The following is a 20053-nucleotide window of genomic DNA, read 5'->3' as shown; positions in this document are numbered from 1 at the left end:
ATATTCATTCCTACTATAGAACAATATATACTGTATTAAATATTCATTCCTACTATAGAACAATATATACTGTATTAAATATTCATTCCTATTATAGAACAATATATACTGTATTAAATATTTATTCCTACTATAGAACAATATATACTGTATTAAATATTCATTCCTACTATAGAACAATATATACTGTATTAAATATTCATTCCTACTATAGAACAATATATACTGTATTAAATATTTATTCCTACTATAGAACAATATATACTGTATTAAATATTCATTCCTACTATAGAACAATATATACTGTATTGAAATATTCTCTCCTACTATAGAACAATATATACTGTATTGAAATATTCATTCCTACTATAGAACAATATATACTGTATTAAATATTCATTCCTACTATAGAACAATATACACTGTATTAAAATATTCATTCCTACTCTAGAACAATATATACTGTATTAAATATTCATTCCTACTATAGAACAATATACACTGTATTAAAATATTCATTCCTACTCTAGAACAATATATACTGTATTAAAATATTCATTTCTACTATAGAACAATATATACTGTATTAAAATATTCATTCCTATTATAGAACAATATATACTGTATGAAATATTCTCTCCTACTATAGAACAATATATACTGTATTGAAATATTCATTCCTACTATAGAACAATATATACTGTATTAAATATTCATTCCTACTATAGAACAATATACACTGTATTAAAATATTCATTCCTACTCTAGAACAATATATACTGTATTAAAATATTCATTTCTACTATAGAACAATATATACTGTATTGAAATATTCATTCCTACTATAGAACAATATATACTGTATTAAAATATTCATTCCTACTATAGAACAATATATACTGTATTAAAATATTCATTCCTACTATAGAACAATATATACTGTATTAAATATTCATTCCTACTATAGAACAATATATACTGTATTGAAATATTCATTCCTACTATAGAACAATATATACTGTATTAAAATATTCATTCCTACTATAGAACAATATATACTGTATTAAAATATTCATTCCTACTATAGAACAATATATACTGTATTAAAATATTCATTCCTACTATAGAACAATATATACTGTATTAAAATATTCATTCCTACTATAGAACAATATATACTGTATTAAATATTCATTCCTACTATAGAACAATATATACTGTATTGAAATATTCATTCCTACTATAGAACAATATATACTGTATTAAAATATTCATTCCTACTATAGAACAATATATACTGTATTAAAAAATTCATTCCTACTATAGAACAATATATACTGTATTAAATATTCATTCCTACTATAGAACAATATATACTGTTATTGAAATATTCTCTCCTACTATAGAACAATATATACTGTATTAAAATATTCATTCCTACTATAGAACAATATATACTGTATTAAAATATTCATTCCTACTATAGAACAATATATACTGTATTAAATATTCATTCCTACTATAGAACAATATATACTGTATTGAAATATTCTCTCCTACTATAGAACAATATATTACTGTATTAAATATTCATTCCTACTATAGAACAACTTATACCCTATTAAAATATTCATTCCTACTATAGAACAATATATACTGTATTAAAATATTCATTCCTACTATAGAACAATATATACTGTATTAAAATATTCATTCCTACTATAGAACAATATATACTGTATTAAATATTCATTCCTACTATAGAACAATATATACTGTATTGAAATATTCTCTCCTACTATAGAACAATATATACTGTATTAAAATATTCATTCCTACTATAGAACAATATATACTGTATTAAAATATTCATTCCTACTGTAGAACAATCTATACTGTATTAAATATTCATTCCTACTATAGAACAATATATACTGTATGAAATATTCTCTACTACTATAGAACAATATATACTGTATTAAAATATTCATTCCTACTATAGAACAATATATACTGTATTCAAATATTCATTCCTACTATAGAACAATATATACTGTATTAAATATTCATTCCTACTATAGAACAATATATACTGTATTGAAATATTCTCTCCTACTATAGAACAATATATACTGTATTAAATATTCATTCCTACTATAGAACAATATATACCGTCCTGTATTAAAATATTCATTTCTACTATAGAACAACTTATACTCTATTAAAATATCCATTCCTACTATAGAAAGATATACTGTATTAAAATATTCATTCCTACTATAGAACAATATATTACTGTATTAAATATTCATTCCTACTATAGAACAACTTATACCCTATTAAAATATTCATTCCTACTATAGAACAATATATACTGTATTAAAATATTCAATCCTACTATAGAACAATATATACTGTATTAAAATATTCATTCCTACTATAGAACAATATATACTGTATTAAAATATTCATTCCTACTATAGAACAATATATACTGTATTAAATATTCATTCCTACTATAGAACAATATATACTGTATTGAAATATTCTCTCCTGCTATAGAACAATATATACTGTATTAAAATATTCATTCCTACTATAGAACAATATATACTGTATTAAAATATTCATTCCTACTATAGAACAATATATACTGTATTAAATATTCATTCCTACTATAGAACAATATATACTGTATGAAATATTCTCTCCTACTATAGAACAATATATACTGTATTAAAATATTCATTCCTACTATAGAACAATATATACTGTATTAAATATTCATTCCTACTATAGAACAATATATACTGTATGAAATATTCTCTCCTACTATAGAACAATATATACTGTATTAAAATATTCATTCCTACTATAGAACAATATATACTGTATTCAAATATTCATTCCTACTATAGAACAATATATACTGTATTAAATATTCATTCCTACTATAGAACAATATATACTGTATTGAAATATTCTCTCCTACTATAGAACAATATATACTGTGTTAAATATTCATTCCTACTATAGAACAATATATACCGTACTGTATTAAAATATTCATTCCTACTATAGAACAACTTATACTCTATTAAAATATCCATTCCTACTATAGAAAGATATACTGTATTAAAATATTCATTCCTACTATAGAACAATATATTACTGTATTAAATATTCATTCCTACTATAGAACAACTTATACCCTATTAAAATATTCATTCCTACTATAGAACAATATATACTGTATTAAAATATTCATTCCTACTATAGAACAATATATACTGTATTAAATATTCATTCCTACTATAGAACAATATATACTGTATTAAAATATTCATTCCTACTATAGAACAATATATACTGTATTAAAAAATTCATTCCTACTATAGAACAATATATACTGTATGAAATATTCTCTCCTACTAAAGAACAATATATACTGTATTAAAAAATTCATTCCTACTATAGAACAATATATACTGTATAAAATATTCTCTCCTACTATAGAACAATATATACCGTACTGTATTAAAATATTCATTCCTACTATAGAACAACTTATACTCTATTAAAATATCCATTCCTACTATAGAACAATATATACTGTATTAAATATTCATTCCTACTATAGAACAATATATACTGTATTGAAATATTCATTCCTACTATAGAACAATATATACTGTATTAAAATATTCATTCCTACTATAGAACAATATATACTGTATTAAAAAATTCATTCCTACTATAGAACAATATATACTGTATTAAATATTCATTCCTACTATAGAACAATATATACTGTTATTGAAATATTCTCTCCTACTATAGAACAATATATACTGTATTAAAATATTCATTCCTACTATAGAACAATATATACTGTATTAAAATATTCATTCCTACTATAGAACAATATATACTGTATTAAATATTCATTCCTACTATAGAACAATATATACTGTATGAAATATTCTCTCCTACTATAGAACAATATATACTGTATTAAAATATTCATTCCTACTATAGAACAATATATACTGTATTCAAATATTCATTCCTACTATATAACAATATATACTGTATTAAATATTCATTCCTACTATAGAACAATATATACTGTATTGAAATATTCTCTCCTACTATAGAACAATATATACTGTATTAAATATTCATTCCTAATATAGAACAATATATACCGTCCTGTATTAAAATATTCATTTCTACTATAGAACAATATATACTGTATTAAATATTCATTCCTACTATAGAACAATATATACTGTATTGAAATATTCTCTCCTACTATAGAACAATATATACTGTATTAAAATATTCATTCCTACTATAGAACAATATATACTGTATTAAAATATTCATTCCTACTATAGAACAATATATACTGTATTAAATATTCATTCCTACTATAGAACAATATATACTGTATGAAATATTCTCTCCTACTATAGAACAATATATACTGTATTAAAATATTCATTCCTACTATAGAACAATATATACTGTATTAAATATTCATTCCTACTATAGAACAATATATACTGTATTGAAATATTCTCTCCTACTATAGAACAATATATACTGTATTAAATATTCATTCCTACTATAGAACAATATATACCGTCCTGTATTAAAATATTCATTTCTACTATAGAACAACTTATACTCTATTAAAATATCCATTCCTACTATAGAAAGATATACTGTATTAAAATATTCATTCCTACTATAGAACAATATATTACTGTATTAAATATTCATTCCTACTATAGAACAATATATACCGTATTAAAATATTCATTCCTACTATAGAACAATATATACTGTATTAAAATATTCATTCCTACTATAGAACAATATATACTGTATTAAAATATTCATTCCTACTATAGAACAATATATACAGTATTAAAATATTCATTCCTACTATAGAACAATATATACTGTATTAAATATTCATTCCTACTATAGAACAATATATACTGTATTGAAATATTCTCTCCTACTATAGAACAATATATACTGTATTAAAATATTCATTCCTACTATAGAACAATATATACTGTATTAAAATATTCATTCCTACTATAGAACAATATATACTGTATTAAATATTCATTCCTACTATAGAACAATATATACTGCATGAAATATTCTCTCCTACTATAGAACAATATATACTGTATTAAAATATTCATTCCTACTATAGAACAATATATACTGTATTAAATATTCATTCCTACTATAGAACAATATATACTGTATGAAATATTCTCTCCTACTATAGAACAATATATACTGTATTAAAATATTCATTCCTACTATAGAACAATATATACTGTATTCAAATATTCATTCCTACTATAGAACAATATATACTGTATTAAATATTCATTCCTACTATAGAACAATATATACTGTATTGAAATATTCTCTCCTACTATAGAACAATATATACTGTATTAAATATTCATTCCTACTATAGAACAATATATACCGTACTGTATTAAAATATTCATTCCTACTATAGAACAACTTATACTCTATTAAAATATCCATTCCTACTATAGAAAGATATACTGTATTAAAATATTCATTCCTACTATAGAACAATATATTACTGTATTAAATATTCATTCCTACTATAGAACAACTTATACCCTATTAAAATATTCATTCCTACTATAGAACAATATATACTGTATTAAAATATTCATTCCTACTATAGAAAAATATATACTGTATTAAAATATTCATTCCTACTATAGAACAATATATACTGTATTAAAATATTCATTCCTACTATAGAACAATATATACTGTATTAAAATATTCATTCCTACTATAGAACAATATATACTGTATTAAATATTCATTCCTACTATAGAACAATATATACTGTATTGAAATATTCTCTCCTACTATAGAACAATATATACTGTATTAAAATATTCATTCCTACTATAGAACAATATATACTGTATTAAAATATTCATTCCTACTATAGAACAATATATACTGTATTAAATATTCATTCCTACTATAGAACAATATATACTGTATGAAATATTCTCTCCTACTATAGAACAATATATACTGTATTAAAATATTCATTCCTACTATAGAACAATATATACTGTATTAAAATGTTCATTCCTACTATAGAATAATATATACTGTATTGAAATATTCTCTCCTACTATAGAACAATATTTACTGTATTAAAATATTCATTCCTACTATAGAACAATATATACCGTATTGAAATATTCTCTCCTACTATAGAACAATATATACTGTATTAAAATATTCATTCCTACTATAGAACAATATATACTGTATTGAAATATTCTCTCCTACTACAGAACAATATATACTGTATTAAAATATTCATTCCTACTATAGAACAATATATACTGTATTAAAATATTCATTCCTATTATAGAACAATATATACTGTATTAAATATTCATTCCTACTATAGAACAATATATACTGTATTGAAATATTCTCTCCTACTATAGAACGATATATACTGTATTAAAATATTCATTCCTACTATAGAACAATATATACTGTATTAAATATTCATTCCTACTATAGAACAATATATATTAAAATATTCATTCCTACTATAGAACAATATATACTGTATTGAAATATTCTCTCCTACTATAGAACGATATATACTGTATTAAAACATTCATTCCTACTATAGAACAATATATACTGTATTGAAATATTCTCTCCTACTATAGAACGATATATACTGTATTAAAATATTCATTCCTACTATAGAACAATATATACTGTATTCAAATATTCATTCCAACTATAGAATGATATATAGTGTATTAAAATATTAATTCCTACTATAGAACAATATATACTGTATTAAAATATTCATTCCTACTATAGAACAATATATACTGTATTGAAATATTCTCTCCTACTATAGAACGATATATACTGTATTGAAATATTTTCTCCTACTATAGAACAATATATACTGTATTAAAATATTCATTCCTACTATAGAACAATATATACTGTATTAAAATGTTCATTCCTACTATAGAACAATATATACTGTATTGAAATATTTTCTCCTACTATAGAACAATATATACTGTATTGAAATATTCTCTCCTACTATAGAACGATATATACTGTATTGAAATATTTTCTCCTACTATAGAACAATATATACTGTATTAAAATATTCATTCCTACTATAGAACAATATATACTGTATTGAAATATTCTCTCCTACTATAGAACGATATATACCGTATTGAAATATTCTCTCCTACTATAGAACAATATATACTGTATTAAAATATTCATTCCTACTATAGAACAATATATACTGTATTGAAATATTCTCTCCTACTATAGAACAATATAGACTGTATTGAAATATTCATTCCTACTATAGAACAATATATACTGTATTAAAATATTCATTCCTACTATAGAACAATATATACTGTATTGAAATATTCTCTCCTACTATAGAACAATATAGACTGTATTGAAATATTCATTCCTACTCTAGAACAATATATACTGTATTAAAATATTCATTCCTAATATAGAACAATATATACTGTATTAAATATTCATTCCTACTATAGAACAATATATACTGTATGAAATATTCTCTCCTACTATAGAACAATATATACTGTATTGAAATATTCTCTCCTACTATAGAACAATATATACTGTATTGAAATATTTTCTCCTACTATAGAACGATATATACTGTATTGAAATATTCTCTCCTACTATAGAACAATATTTACTGTATTAAAATATTCATTCCTACTATAGAACAATATATACCGTATTGAAATATTCTCTCCTACTATAGAACAATATATACTGTATTAAAATATTCATTCCTACTATAGAACAATATATACTGTATTGAAATATTCTCTCCTACTACAGAACAATATATACTGTATTAAAATATTCATTCCTACTATAGAACAATATATACTGTATTAAAATATTCATTCCTATTATAGAACAATATATACTGTATTAAATATTCATTCCTACTATAGAACAATATATACTGTATTGAAATATTCTCTCCTACTATAGAACGATATATACTGTATTAAAATATTCATTCCTACTATAGAACAATATATACTGTATTAAATATTCATTCCTACTATAGAACAATATATACTATATTAAAATATTCATTCCTACTATAGAACAATATATACTGTATTGAAATATTCTCTCCTACTATAGAACGATATATACTGTATTAAAACATTCATTCCTACTATAGAACAATATATACTGTATTGAAATATTCTCTCCTACTATAGAACGATATATACTGTATTAAAATATTCATTCCTACTATAGAACAATATATACTGTATTCAAATATTCATTCCAACTATAGAATGATATATAGTGTATTAAAATATTAATTCCTACTATAGAACAATATATACTGTATTAAAATATTCATTCCTACTATAGAACAATATATACTGTATTGAAATATTCTCTCCTACTATAGAACAATATATACTGTATTGAAATATTTTCTCCTACTATAGAACAATATATACTGTATTAAAATATTCATTCCTACTATAGAACAATATATACTGTATTAAAATGTTCATTCCTACTATAGAACAATATATACTGTATTGAAATATTTTCTCCTACTATAGAACAATATATACTGTATTGAAATATTCTCTCCTACTATAGAACGATATATACTGTATTGAAATATTTTCTCCTACTATAGAACAATATATACTGTATTAAAATATTCATTCCTACTATAGAACAATATATACTGTATTGAAATATTCTCTCCTACTATAGAACGATATATACCGTATTGAAATATTCTCTCCTACTATAGAACAATATATACTGTATTAAAATATTCATTCCTACTATAGAACAATATATACTGTATTGAAATATTCTCTCCTACTATAGAACAATATAGACTGTATTGAAATATTCATTCCTACTATAGAACAATATATACTGTATTAAAATATTCATTCCTACTATAGAACAATATATACTGTATTGAAATATTCTCTCCTACTATAGAACAATATAGACTGTATTGAAATATTCATTCCTACTCTAGAACAATATATACTGTATTAAAATATTCATTCCTAATATAGAACAATATATACTGTATTAAATATTCATTCCTACTATAGAACAATATATACTGTATGAAATATTCTCTCCTACTATAGAACAATATATACTGTATTGAAATATTCTCTCCTACTATAGAACAATATATACTGTATTGAAATATTTTCTCCTACTATAGAACGATATATACTGTATTGAAATATTTTCTCCTACTATAGAACGATATATAGTATATTGAATTTAGATCAATTTTGCAAGAAACATTAACACAAATTTCATGAGTGCAGAAAAAACAAGCAAGGTGACCTTTTTGTAACCTTTAGTCCCTGTCAATGCACCCCTTTTGAGTAATTAAATCACCAATAATTGTGTGCAGGGGAAATTTAATGATATACAGCAGTTAATAGCAAACTTGTCTAATTCACTTAACTATGACTGAGACGAGTGTATAAAGCATTCTGTTAAGAATAATTTAAGCAACTTGATCATGCCATCAGTGTACATTTGTCGCCTGTTTAATATGCAAGAATTACTATTCAACCAATAGGGAAAGGAGGACGACTGTGGAACTGAAGTGGACAAGAGCCTGACACTTTAGTGGTGATCAAAAACACCAAGAAATAACTAAATTAAATTGCTTGACACGGCTAGGTGTATAATTAAATTAAGTTGTGAATGTGCGTATACAGGTACACATAATACCAACAAACTCACAACACAATTTCAACGTGCCAATTAGTGGCAATTGATTGGTGAGGTGATGAACAACATTCTTACAATTGATTGATACCGAATTGGCATAACAATACGCCTCATTTGCTTGAATGGCTACCCTCGTTTAAACACATCTGTACGTAAGTTAGTACTGGTAATTAGCTCCAGCTGAACGAGAAATTGGGAATCCTCATGGTAGCTTATAAACACTGCTTACCAGTTTATATGCATTACTGATTAATGAAGTGTTCAAAAAAATGATGATAAAATCTAGCAGATATTTCTTCTACATCTCACAAAGAAACACATTCCAGAACAAACAGAAACACAGACAAACATATACCATCTATACTCTACCCAATTTGTCTATGGTAATGTGCCAAATTACTGTGAGAGAAAAGTAGGTGCCAGTAGCGCTGGTATATAATTTTACTGAGCAGCTATAAAGAAGTTCACAACTCAACAAATAAAATGTCAGCATTTATATGCTCCTTTTTGTACAATTGTACGTACCAGCTTCAATGTTCATGTTAAAACAAACTGCTGCTAGTCGGTCATCTTAGATTGGATCAGAACACAGATCAACCTTTGCTGATGTGCTAATGTAACTAGACATTGGAAATTGGAGATATAAGCAGAATATTTCTACCAGTCAAGCATCGTAGATATGATCTCAACAAAAACCAACTTGCATTTTTTGTGAAATAATACATTGCGTCTGCACTAAGTCTTTCTAAAATTAGTGATTGCACATCAAATTATAAGCAAAAACGATCAAATATAAGTATTGTTGCGGTACAATATGGCCGCCAGTTGTCCCATTTTGGAAAAAAAATGCTGAAACATGGATGTGCCTATTGAGTATTCTAACAAGTGTTACCAATATTCTGAGTTTGAAAAGAATCAGCCAGCACAACTTAGAGATAATTTTCTACCTGTACAAGACACTTCGCGATGAGCGTCTTTTGTGGTCAGTAATATTACGAAAATTGTTGTTCACTATTGGCAATCTGCTCCGCTAGAATTGCCCTAGTGTTTTCACATATTAATTCTTTTGTGATTATTTTGGCTTGGCCAATTTTGCCCAAACTTGGCAGGTAGGTCACACCTTCACCCTAGTTATTAGGAAAAATCTGAAAAAAATTGTTTCCATGGCAACAGCCAAAAAGATGATTTTCTTGAATACCTTCGCTCCAAATGTATCTCACCCTACATTTCTACGATTAAGTAGCTTATTCTACTCATCTTGAGTGTGGGCATAAATTCTTGGGTTTATGTCTATTTTCATTACTGAGAAACTTGACCTCAAAAGTTGGGGTAACTTTTCACCAGCGGCTTATTTTGGCTTAGCTGATTTTGTTCATAAATCGTACCGTCACTAATTGAAAAAAAAAATTTCTGGCCCACCGCTGCCATGGCAACAGCCAAAAACTGATTTTTGAATACTTTCGTTCCACCCAGATTTATTACCTCCTACCAGTCTTGTAATAGCAGTGTTCATAACAACGTGATCCCAACGCAACTTTGAACTTTGAATGAAATGTAAATGCTGCCTTCAATCTAGAAAATACTACCGCAAAACAGTTGGAAATAATAAATTTAACAGCAGAATACGTCCTAGCAATGAAATATAGTGACTGGATGTTTTTTTTGCAAACTTCGTATACGAGGCCCGGTTTTAGGTATAAACCGACGTTGGCTGCAAGTTCATGTCCCATCATGGCAACAGCCAAAAACATGTTGCTTGTTTTTTAGCAGAGCGGATCGCCAACCAGCCTACCGGCTTGTTTTATAAACTGGCTTGGTAATTCCCACCACCAATTACAGTTGTAGGTCATGTCACAGCATTTCGGCTACTTTTCCAACAAATCCAAAATCACTCATAATTTTGTTTACATTACATTGTACTATGATTACATTTTAAGTTTTGATAATTTTAATGCATACATGTACACTCACAAAAATACCCCCAGAATTTAATACATAGCCTTGACAAATAAGGATTATTTTTCCTTGACTTAATATTGCATTTTTTTTCTATCTGTGTAACTCCATTTGGAAATCCGGATGAGATTTAAAGTTCAGTTCACAACTAAGGGTTTTGCAATCATATTAGAGGCTGTGAACTTGTCCATGGAGGCTGCAGATTAATAAATATTGTATTCACTGACATTTTTTTTGTATTTACATTTGTAATAAGTTCCACAGTATCTTTTTCTTACTAGTGTGGCTACAGTGACTGTGTAGTGTTTTTGTTTTGTCGAATGTTGTCAGTTGTTTGTTTTGTGTTTATGGAATTCTGTACAAAAATCAACAACGGTTAAATGAGTACGTTATTTCCAATTTCGTTCATTAATGGTGTACAATGGATGACGCTTTCTCCGGGACCTTCGAGTCCAATGTTGATTATGTCCCGGCCCGTTTACTTACTTGTTGTAAATGTCTGAGTGGTATATACAAAATGTGACCAAGTAAACATCAGAATATTAAAAAAACAGAAACCTAAAAATCAGTTGCCCATGCCAAGAAAGCCGCTGAACCAAAACAATCTGTCGGTCGTCGCCGTCCACAGCAGCGATATGATTTTACACACCGAAATTGAGAATCGCAGGTGTAGACATATAGACATATCACGGCCAGTAATCAAACCATCAATATTCATGAGTGACGTAACTGGTATTTCCATCTATTTGCTTCTATTCCCACTATCCTAAAATGTTCAAGTGAATGTTGTCAAATTCGCGAGTGTGCGTACAGTGGCATAAACATTGCTACAAACAAAAAAAGTCCCTTCTGGGCTAGTACCATTGTCAAATTCTGGGGAGTAGAAGATTATTTATATTGGAAACGTTACAATAAGGAACTATTAAAATTGTTCGATTTGCATATCAAAATCCTTTATTGGAACAGAGCATGTTCTATATTCACCAAAAAACAAAGTTGTTATGTTTCTAGACACACAACAGACTCGAAACAATAGAAACCGTCTGATCCGAGCGACCTGTGTTCTTGAAAATAGAGTCTTATCACCATTGCATTTTCGAGCAAAAAACGTTGAGGCCAAAAATGACCGATTTCACCCAATCTTACATGAATTTTTCATAATATAGCTAATTCAGTCCAGCGGTTAGATAGGGTATTTATTAGAGACGCTCAGAGAACCTAAATTTAGGACGTGAATCGATCCGGCGACGAAAAATCAACGAAAATAGCCAAAGGGGTGAGGGACTGCATTTCAAAAACATATTTTATATATAGGTTCTCAAGTTTGAAAAATACATGTATATAAAAATTTGAACCTGAAAGGTCAGAGCATGTCAGAGATAGGGCCACAGAGCTGCAATCAGAAAAACAAAATGGCCACCAGTTGGCCAGTTTGGATCTGATTTGACAAAGTGATGTGCACTAAGGTGCCATAAAGTTCAATGTGCATACCAAGTGTGATCAAAATAAGCATCTACCCATTCACCTTATATAGGTACATGTATGTTGATATAGTCACGAGCATTTCGGCCATCTTAAATCAGATAACCAAATGATTGGTCAGGAGATGTCAGATATATAGCTCCAAACTGTGTTCAGATGCATTTTTAGTTTGATCTGACAAAATGATGTACATTAAGGCCCCACATAATGTCCAATACATGTACAGTACATATACCAAGTTTGAATGAAATCGTCTATACACGACAGAGATCTGATTACGGAATAGCAGAAATGCTTGATTTTGTTGAATTTTTATCACAAAAAATGGCCGCAATTTTTTCAATGGATAATGAAACGAATAGATGTATATACCAGGGTATTCCATCTAAGATAAGTGATGTAGTTGTGAAGTTTGAATGTGATAGGACCAGGCATGTCTGAGACACAGGTTGAGATGCACGGATACATGCACCAACGTCAAAACATGACGTTTAAACAGGGATATTTTTTTTGTCATTCCATGTAACCTAGCAAAATTATGAGATATGAAGAAATAATTTCACAATGCAAACTCCTATTCCACAAACAAATTTTCCAGTGACTCATTCATTCCCAATTATGAAAGTCTGGAGAAGATGACATGATCTTCAATTCAGCTCTTCACCCTGATTTGAATAATATTCTGAGCATGCTCAGTTTTTCTCTCAGTGTTGTTGAAAGAGGTAATTAATGATGAAAATCATGAAAAAGACCCACTTAGTGTTTTCAGATCTGGAAAATAAATTAAGTGCATATTCAACAGAGACAACAACCTGCCAAGTTTCACCGATATCTGCTGCAGAAAATTTCTGAGAAAATGTTAGAGATGTAACGTCATGGACAGAAACTGGAAATAATAAACTATACCCCCCTTTTCAGGCTGCCCCGAAACCGGGGACTAAATACAAAAAATTCCGAAATGAGGATCAATGACAAGGGATACTTGATATGCACAGACTAAATGTAAATACAGGTATTTAAATAATGTATATATTAATAATTTAAAGCCACATGTTGCATAATATACCAGTACATGTACATAGCAGGCAGTCTACATGCAATGCACTGCTAGCATTCACAACGATTCTATTTTAGAGATGATGTCAAATTGAATTTAGGAATGACTATCTTGAGCTCATGTGGGATCAAGCTTTTTAGTTTACAATACATCATTGCCCGGGATTCAACTGCGTCGAGGAACAAGCCAACTGACTAACTAAACCCACGCCTAATTAGGCTTCAGACTTAATCATAGGATCACAGCGCAAGAGACCTTTTGCTCCTTGCCTTTGGCAATATATCAATGTATTCTCGGCCCATCATGTCTGTAAATGCAGAGATTGAGTAATTCTAGTAGCAATGATTCAAGTCTGCATACATACTTAGACTGGTCATATCTAAATAGGAGTGTGATTAGAATGTACACACACACACGTATTCCCTACAATTCCTGAATCTGAAGGTCCATGATCAGAATATTCACACACGCACATGCACATATTCAGAAAAGTGCTTCAACATACATCTACTGTTGAGAGGGATTTATCATTTGATGTGAGGATGATATTCTCTGCATTCTCAGTGGAGTGCTAACAAAATATGCCGTCTATTTGAGAGAGCATGATGTCAACACGTTCATTTGCTTCTGGGACTAAATGACAGCATTACATAACTGCTTGTATTTTTCTCCTCCACTCGACTTCCACTCATAGTTACAAATATTTCATATCCGTTTATAGTAATTGTCGTAAGCACCAAATTACTACCATAAAAAGTAAGATATTTCAAAATACCTTTAAAGATGTATTTTTCAGAGTAGAACTTATAATATGTCAGTTATATTTAACACAATTTCTCTCAAGGCCATTTACCAGTTCATTTAGAGAATGACATTATTAATGGCTAGCCGGTGGTTTTTAAATTTACATTTCATATAAAGGGCAAAAGCCGATTTGAAAATTTACAAAACCCGCTAACCTTATACTATTAAGTTTGGTTAATTGACCCAGCTTTCGAATGAGCTATACGTAGTACTTTCATTATAAAACTACTAATAGCAGGAAATATTGAGAGAGAAATAACATTTTATTATATACAAATAATGGTGTTTTTTATATTGAAAAATCTATAAATCAAAAAGGGTTATGATTTAGACTGTTAGTTTGAGAAATGTAAATGGGTTAAACCGTTTATGTATGTGAATGATAGGAGGAAAGCGACGAAAAGATGTAGAGAGGATGATTCTTCTTTGAAATATCTTGTTTTGGACATGGGAGGAATACAAATTAAAGAATATAGACAGGAAATGACTTTTCACCCTGATTTCAATAATAGAGAGAACAGCCAAATAAAAGTATCCGTACGCATGTATGTTTTTCATTTTTTTTTTAATTATTTAGAGCAGGTACTTGAAAACACAAAGTGAAGAGCTTATTATACTATATGCAGCGTTGAGCTTGTGTAGAATACATAATGTTGAAACACTTAGGATATAGGCAACGTGTCACGAGTTATGTTAAATGGTGTTGGTAGTACATATATAATTAATGCAGGTGAAAATAAATTCACGACGAATGTCAATATAGAATAGATTTAATCACATATCGCTGTTGTAAATTTAATATTTGAAGTTTTACTTTTCAGACCCTAATTACTATTGATATGAATAATACATATGTACGTAATACTTTATTTTAGAGTTAGAGTGCTTACAATACCGTAGTGAAGATTATGGTGATTAGGTAAAATTAGGTCGAAATCAATTTCAAACTTAAAGTTTCCTCTGTGTGTGTATGTTCTTGCATTATCACCACATTTTTATGACATTGAGATGACCTGCTACTGTGAACTTTGACCTGAGAGGTCAAAAAAAACACATTAGCCAATCAGAATCCTGAGGAAATCACTAGAAAGTTACTGGTCTGTGTTTAGCTCCACACACAGCCATTTCATCTGCTGACACAATTTTTTCTAATTTATTTCGGCAATCTGTACGGGCTTGCCCTAGACGATGTGTAAAAATGAAACCCAGTACAAACAGTAACAAGTAAAGTCTATCATGCCAACAAAACTTGGTGTAGATTTTTTTCCTCAGTATCAAATAGAAAATATACTATACAAATTACCCAATTAAAAGTGCATAGATTAAAAATATGCAAATTACCTGTAGTGAGAATGCCAGATCGAGTTCGGTATCTAGGAGTCCACTCTGGGGTATAAAAATCTCGTTGGATCGAAGAGTCCTCTTCATGCTCTACAAAAGGAAATGGAAAAACTATGAATAGGACAGCAGTCAACATCCTGAAATGAAGTACATCTTACGTACCATTTAAGTACTGGTTTGACTAAAATCATACATGTAACTCTTGACCTAAGCCCTTTCTTACTTCTAGACTAGGATCTCCGTCTAGCAGCTTATTGAGTCTTTAAAAAACTCAACATAGAAGAGATCACAGCTACATTCACAACACTGTGTATGTTATCTAACTGTTAGCTCTCTCTCTCTTATTGTCTTGATATTGCCTGTGTGCAGAGCCAACCCACATGGTACAAAACCCTCAATTCAATCTAAGTGTGACTCTAATCGAGAAACTGTAACATTCTTTACTGTACAAGACGATTTGAACCGGTTTTAAGTTGGGTCATGAATATTCATGAGTTTATCCCTGATTATGCATTATAGCAATCCACCTGCCACAACTTCAATATGTAAATTAGCTAGAACAAAATTAATTCGAAAACAAATAGGACACAGCACTTAAGTACACAGTGTTCTGGTCTTGGAACATGGTACCAGTAAATACAGGTGTGTATGTTGAAAACAGTGATTGGCTGACACCGGGACAATCGATCAGTAGAACATGATTTGTTAAATGTACAAACACCAGGTGCACCCACATATGTATGTTGAACATTGTTCAGATATCTGACCACCACTCCAATGGCATTCTCCAGTCAGTCAATATCTAAATCAATTGCTTTCCTACACAAAGATGGCAGGGAAAACTGCTCCAAGCAGTACAAAACAATAAATATTCACTACACTTCATATAAACACTATGACTGTTAGTTGGTATCATTTCTATAAACAAGAAAACCCACGATAAAGTACAGGTACAATATGTTGTGTTGTAGTGACAATGCTATGTACATGTACATGTGTATGTCACCTTGCAATGAGAAACTAGCTGTCTCTTTGTGACATCCACCACAGCCCTGAAACTATCTTGTTATATATATATAAATTTATACGATAACAAATTTATGTATTCATATATAAATCTATGCAAATTAGACACTTGATAATTTGTTGAAGAAGGCGCTGATACATTTTCTGTTTTTCATTTTGGAACAGGGCAATGATTATTTACTTTTAACTTTTGAAACTTTTTAAAATACAGTGTGGGTGTTCTATGCATTGTGAATTGATAAATAATACAAACACATGGGTTTATTTATAGTACACGTACAAATACGTAAATGTGTGAGTTGACACCTTTAGTTGAGACACTGACACCTTCTGTATCCCAGAAGTATTTTAACTGCTAAGAACGTCATCACACTGCACACATTCAAATGTCACGCAACCCAAAAATATATTTTACATGCGCTGTTTACATTGCATGGGACCTATATTAATGATGGTATACAGTGACAATGTTCTAGTGTCCTTGGGCCAGTCATTGCCAGTCATTGGGCAGATGTGCCCATTTTGGAAAATGACTCGGACAAAGCAATAGTTATATATCAATGAACTACATCACACTTCACTTTCAAGGTATTCATACAAATATTAAACAATGTTTAATTATTCGCTGGGTTTCATTTTCGCTAATTTAAAAGCCAGTAAATATTCAAATTCAACAATAGAATGTTTTATTTCCTCCACGAACTGATGAATATAAAACCCAGTGAAAATCTCAAATCTGCTGAAATTAAATGCAGTGAATATTTCCATCTCTATAGTAACACAATTTTTAATATAAAAAATATTCCTAACATTTAGCATTTATATATACTAAATGGGGAAAATATATTGTGACCTAATTAAAGATAATCCTGAGGAAAGTACATACAACCCTGACCTGTTTTCATTAGATTAACTAGTACATCTTTATTTAGATGTAATTTGGGTTTATATTTGACATACATGAATTCCCACAAAAACTAATTTATTATCATGTTGCAACAATGCTTTTATTGCAACTTTTTTTTTACGAATTTCACTTCACAAGCTAGGGGAAATTTAGTAGTTGTGAACATTTCTCTGATGTCAAAGTTCATCCTGGTTTAGTGTAGCGCAGGATCACAACTGATGCTCTCCATCAATAGAAAAGTAGGTGAGATTATTGTGATGTAAACGTTAGTATACACTGGTTAAGTGTAAAATATAAAATATAATTGACAGCTCTCTAGATTGTGATCATTTTCGTCAAGACAAAGAGTCTGCAATTGAATTGGTTTTGGACATTCATAGCAGTTACATAACCTAGTTGCATGGTTACTTTACACCAGTTATAATACTGTACTTCATCGAGTATAAGCCCAGGGGCCTGAATATGTAAAATCGGGAAAATTAGGGGGTAGGCTTATGCTCGAGGACCACCTCAGAAAAAATTTTTTTTTGGGGGGGGGTTAATAATGTATTAACCATCTTCCCAACCACAACAAATTATTCAAATTACATTTTTCGTTCACTGCACCGGTCTCGAATAAATTTTACGACTTTTTGATTTCCACAACACTTTTTACAATGAAGATGTTTATGTTTACAATGTTCATAAAAATACACACATTTTATTACAATACGGTTTACACACCGTCTGAATTTACGGTGTAATAATGAGTAGGGTCTGTGGGAAAACAGTTGAAGGCAAGATCTTTTCGATTGTATGCAAACTCTCAATACAAAGCAATTTCTGCCATGGTGTTTTTCATCATGATTTGACCTGAACAACTTCCTTTGACCTAACAGGTCACGTCTTTCGTTAATCAATCAAAATGCTGTGTCGTACAGACAAAGTTTTCCGATTATTGACGAAGTAATTTTTTCAACGCAATGCAGAAGTGAATTACCGCGATGTTAAAGGGCGGCAGTCGTTGTGTCACGTCCTGTTTGATATGGGACTCATAATATATTGTTTATTTACATGAAATTCGAACACGCGCTACGCGGCGACCACCACGCTTTAAAATACATTCTGATTTCGACAGCAATTTTTTTCTCTAAAGCTGTTGACTCGCAATTTTCGAAAGATAAACTGAGGGTGGAGGAAGGTTTTAAACCTTTCACGGTCGCTAACAAGTCATGTCGAAGAATAGTTTGCTTGTTCACATCACATTCACGGCAGTCTCAATGGACACGATTATTCGAAAAAATAAAACGATGTTCAATGACCAGGTTTCACAACTTGACGATCACATTTTTGGCATTTCTAAAACTACTACTCAAAAGAAATGTAGATTACTTCAGTATTGCAATATCAGGGTTCATCCTGAGTCAATATCAGAATAGAAAAGGTGCGAAACATCATGTTACGTACGTTCGGCGGCCACACTCTGTAATTAATGCGAGTTTTCTTGTAAAAGCAGGAACCAAACTAACGTAGCAATCATGATTATAATGCCATGAGATACACTTTTTACACGCATATTTTAATAAATGTCATCAACG

At 29.1% G+C, this 20053-nt stretch overlaps 1 protein-coding gene across 1 annotated transcript in view; it reads right to left on the bottom strand.

Annotated features, from left to right (window-relative positions):
* The window catches only part of LOC100373559 (phosphofurin acidic cluster sorting protein 2-like), a 79244-nt gene that overhangs the window by 45825 nt on the left and 13366 nt on the right, over positions 1–20053 (bottom strand). The window contains exon 3 of the mRNA XM_006814691.3: positions 16544–16633. Coding sequence (XP_006814754.2) covers positions 16544–16633 — 90 coding nt within the window. The remainder of the gene's footprint in view (positions 1–16543; positions 16634–20053) is intronic.

This window comes from Saccoglossus kowalevskii, chromosome 2 (genome assembly GCF_978046115.1).
Source record: "Saccoglossus kowalevskii chromosome 2, keSacKowa6.1, whole genome shotgun sequence".
NCBI classification, from domain to species: domain Eukaryota; kingdom Metazoa; phylum Hemichordata; class Enteropneusta; family Harrimaniidae; genus Saccoglossus; species Saccoglossus kowalevskii.
The sequence above is the reverse complement of the archived record's forward strand: the minus strand, read 5'-3'. Positions and strand labels throughout refer to the sequence as shown.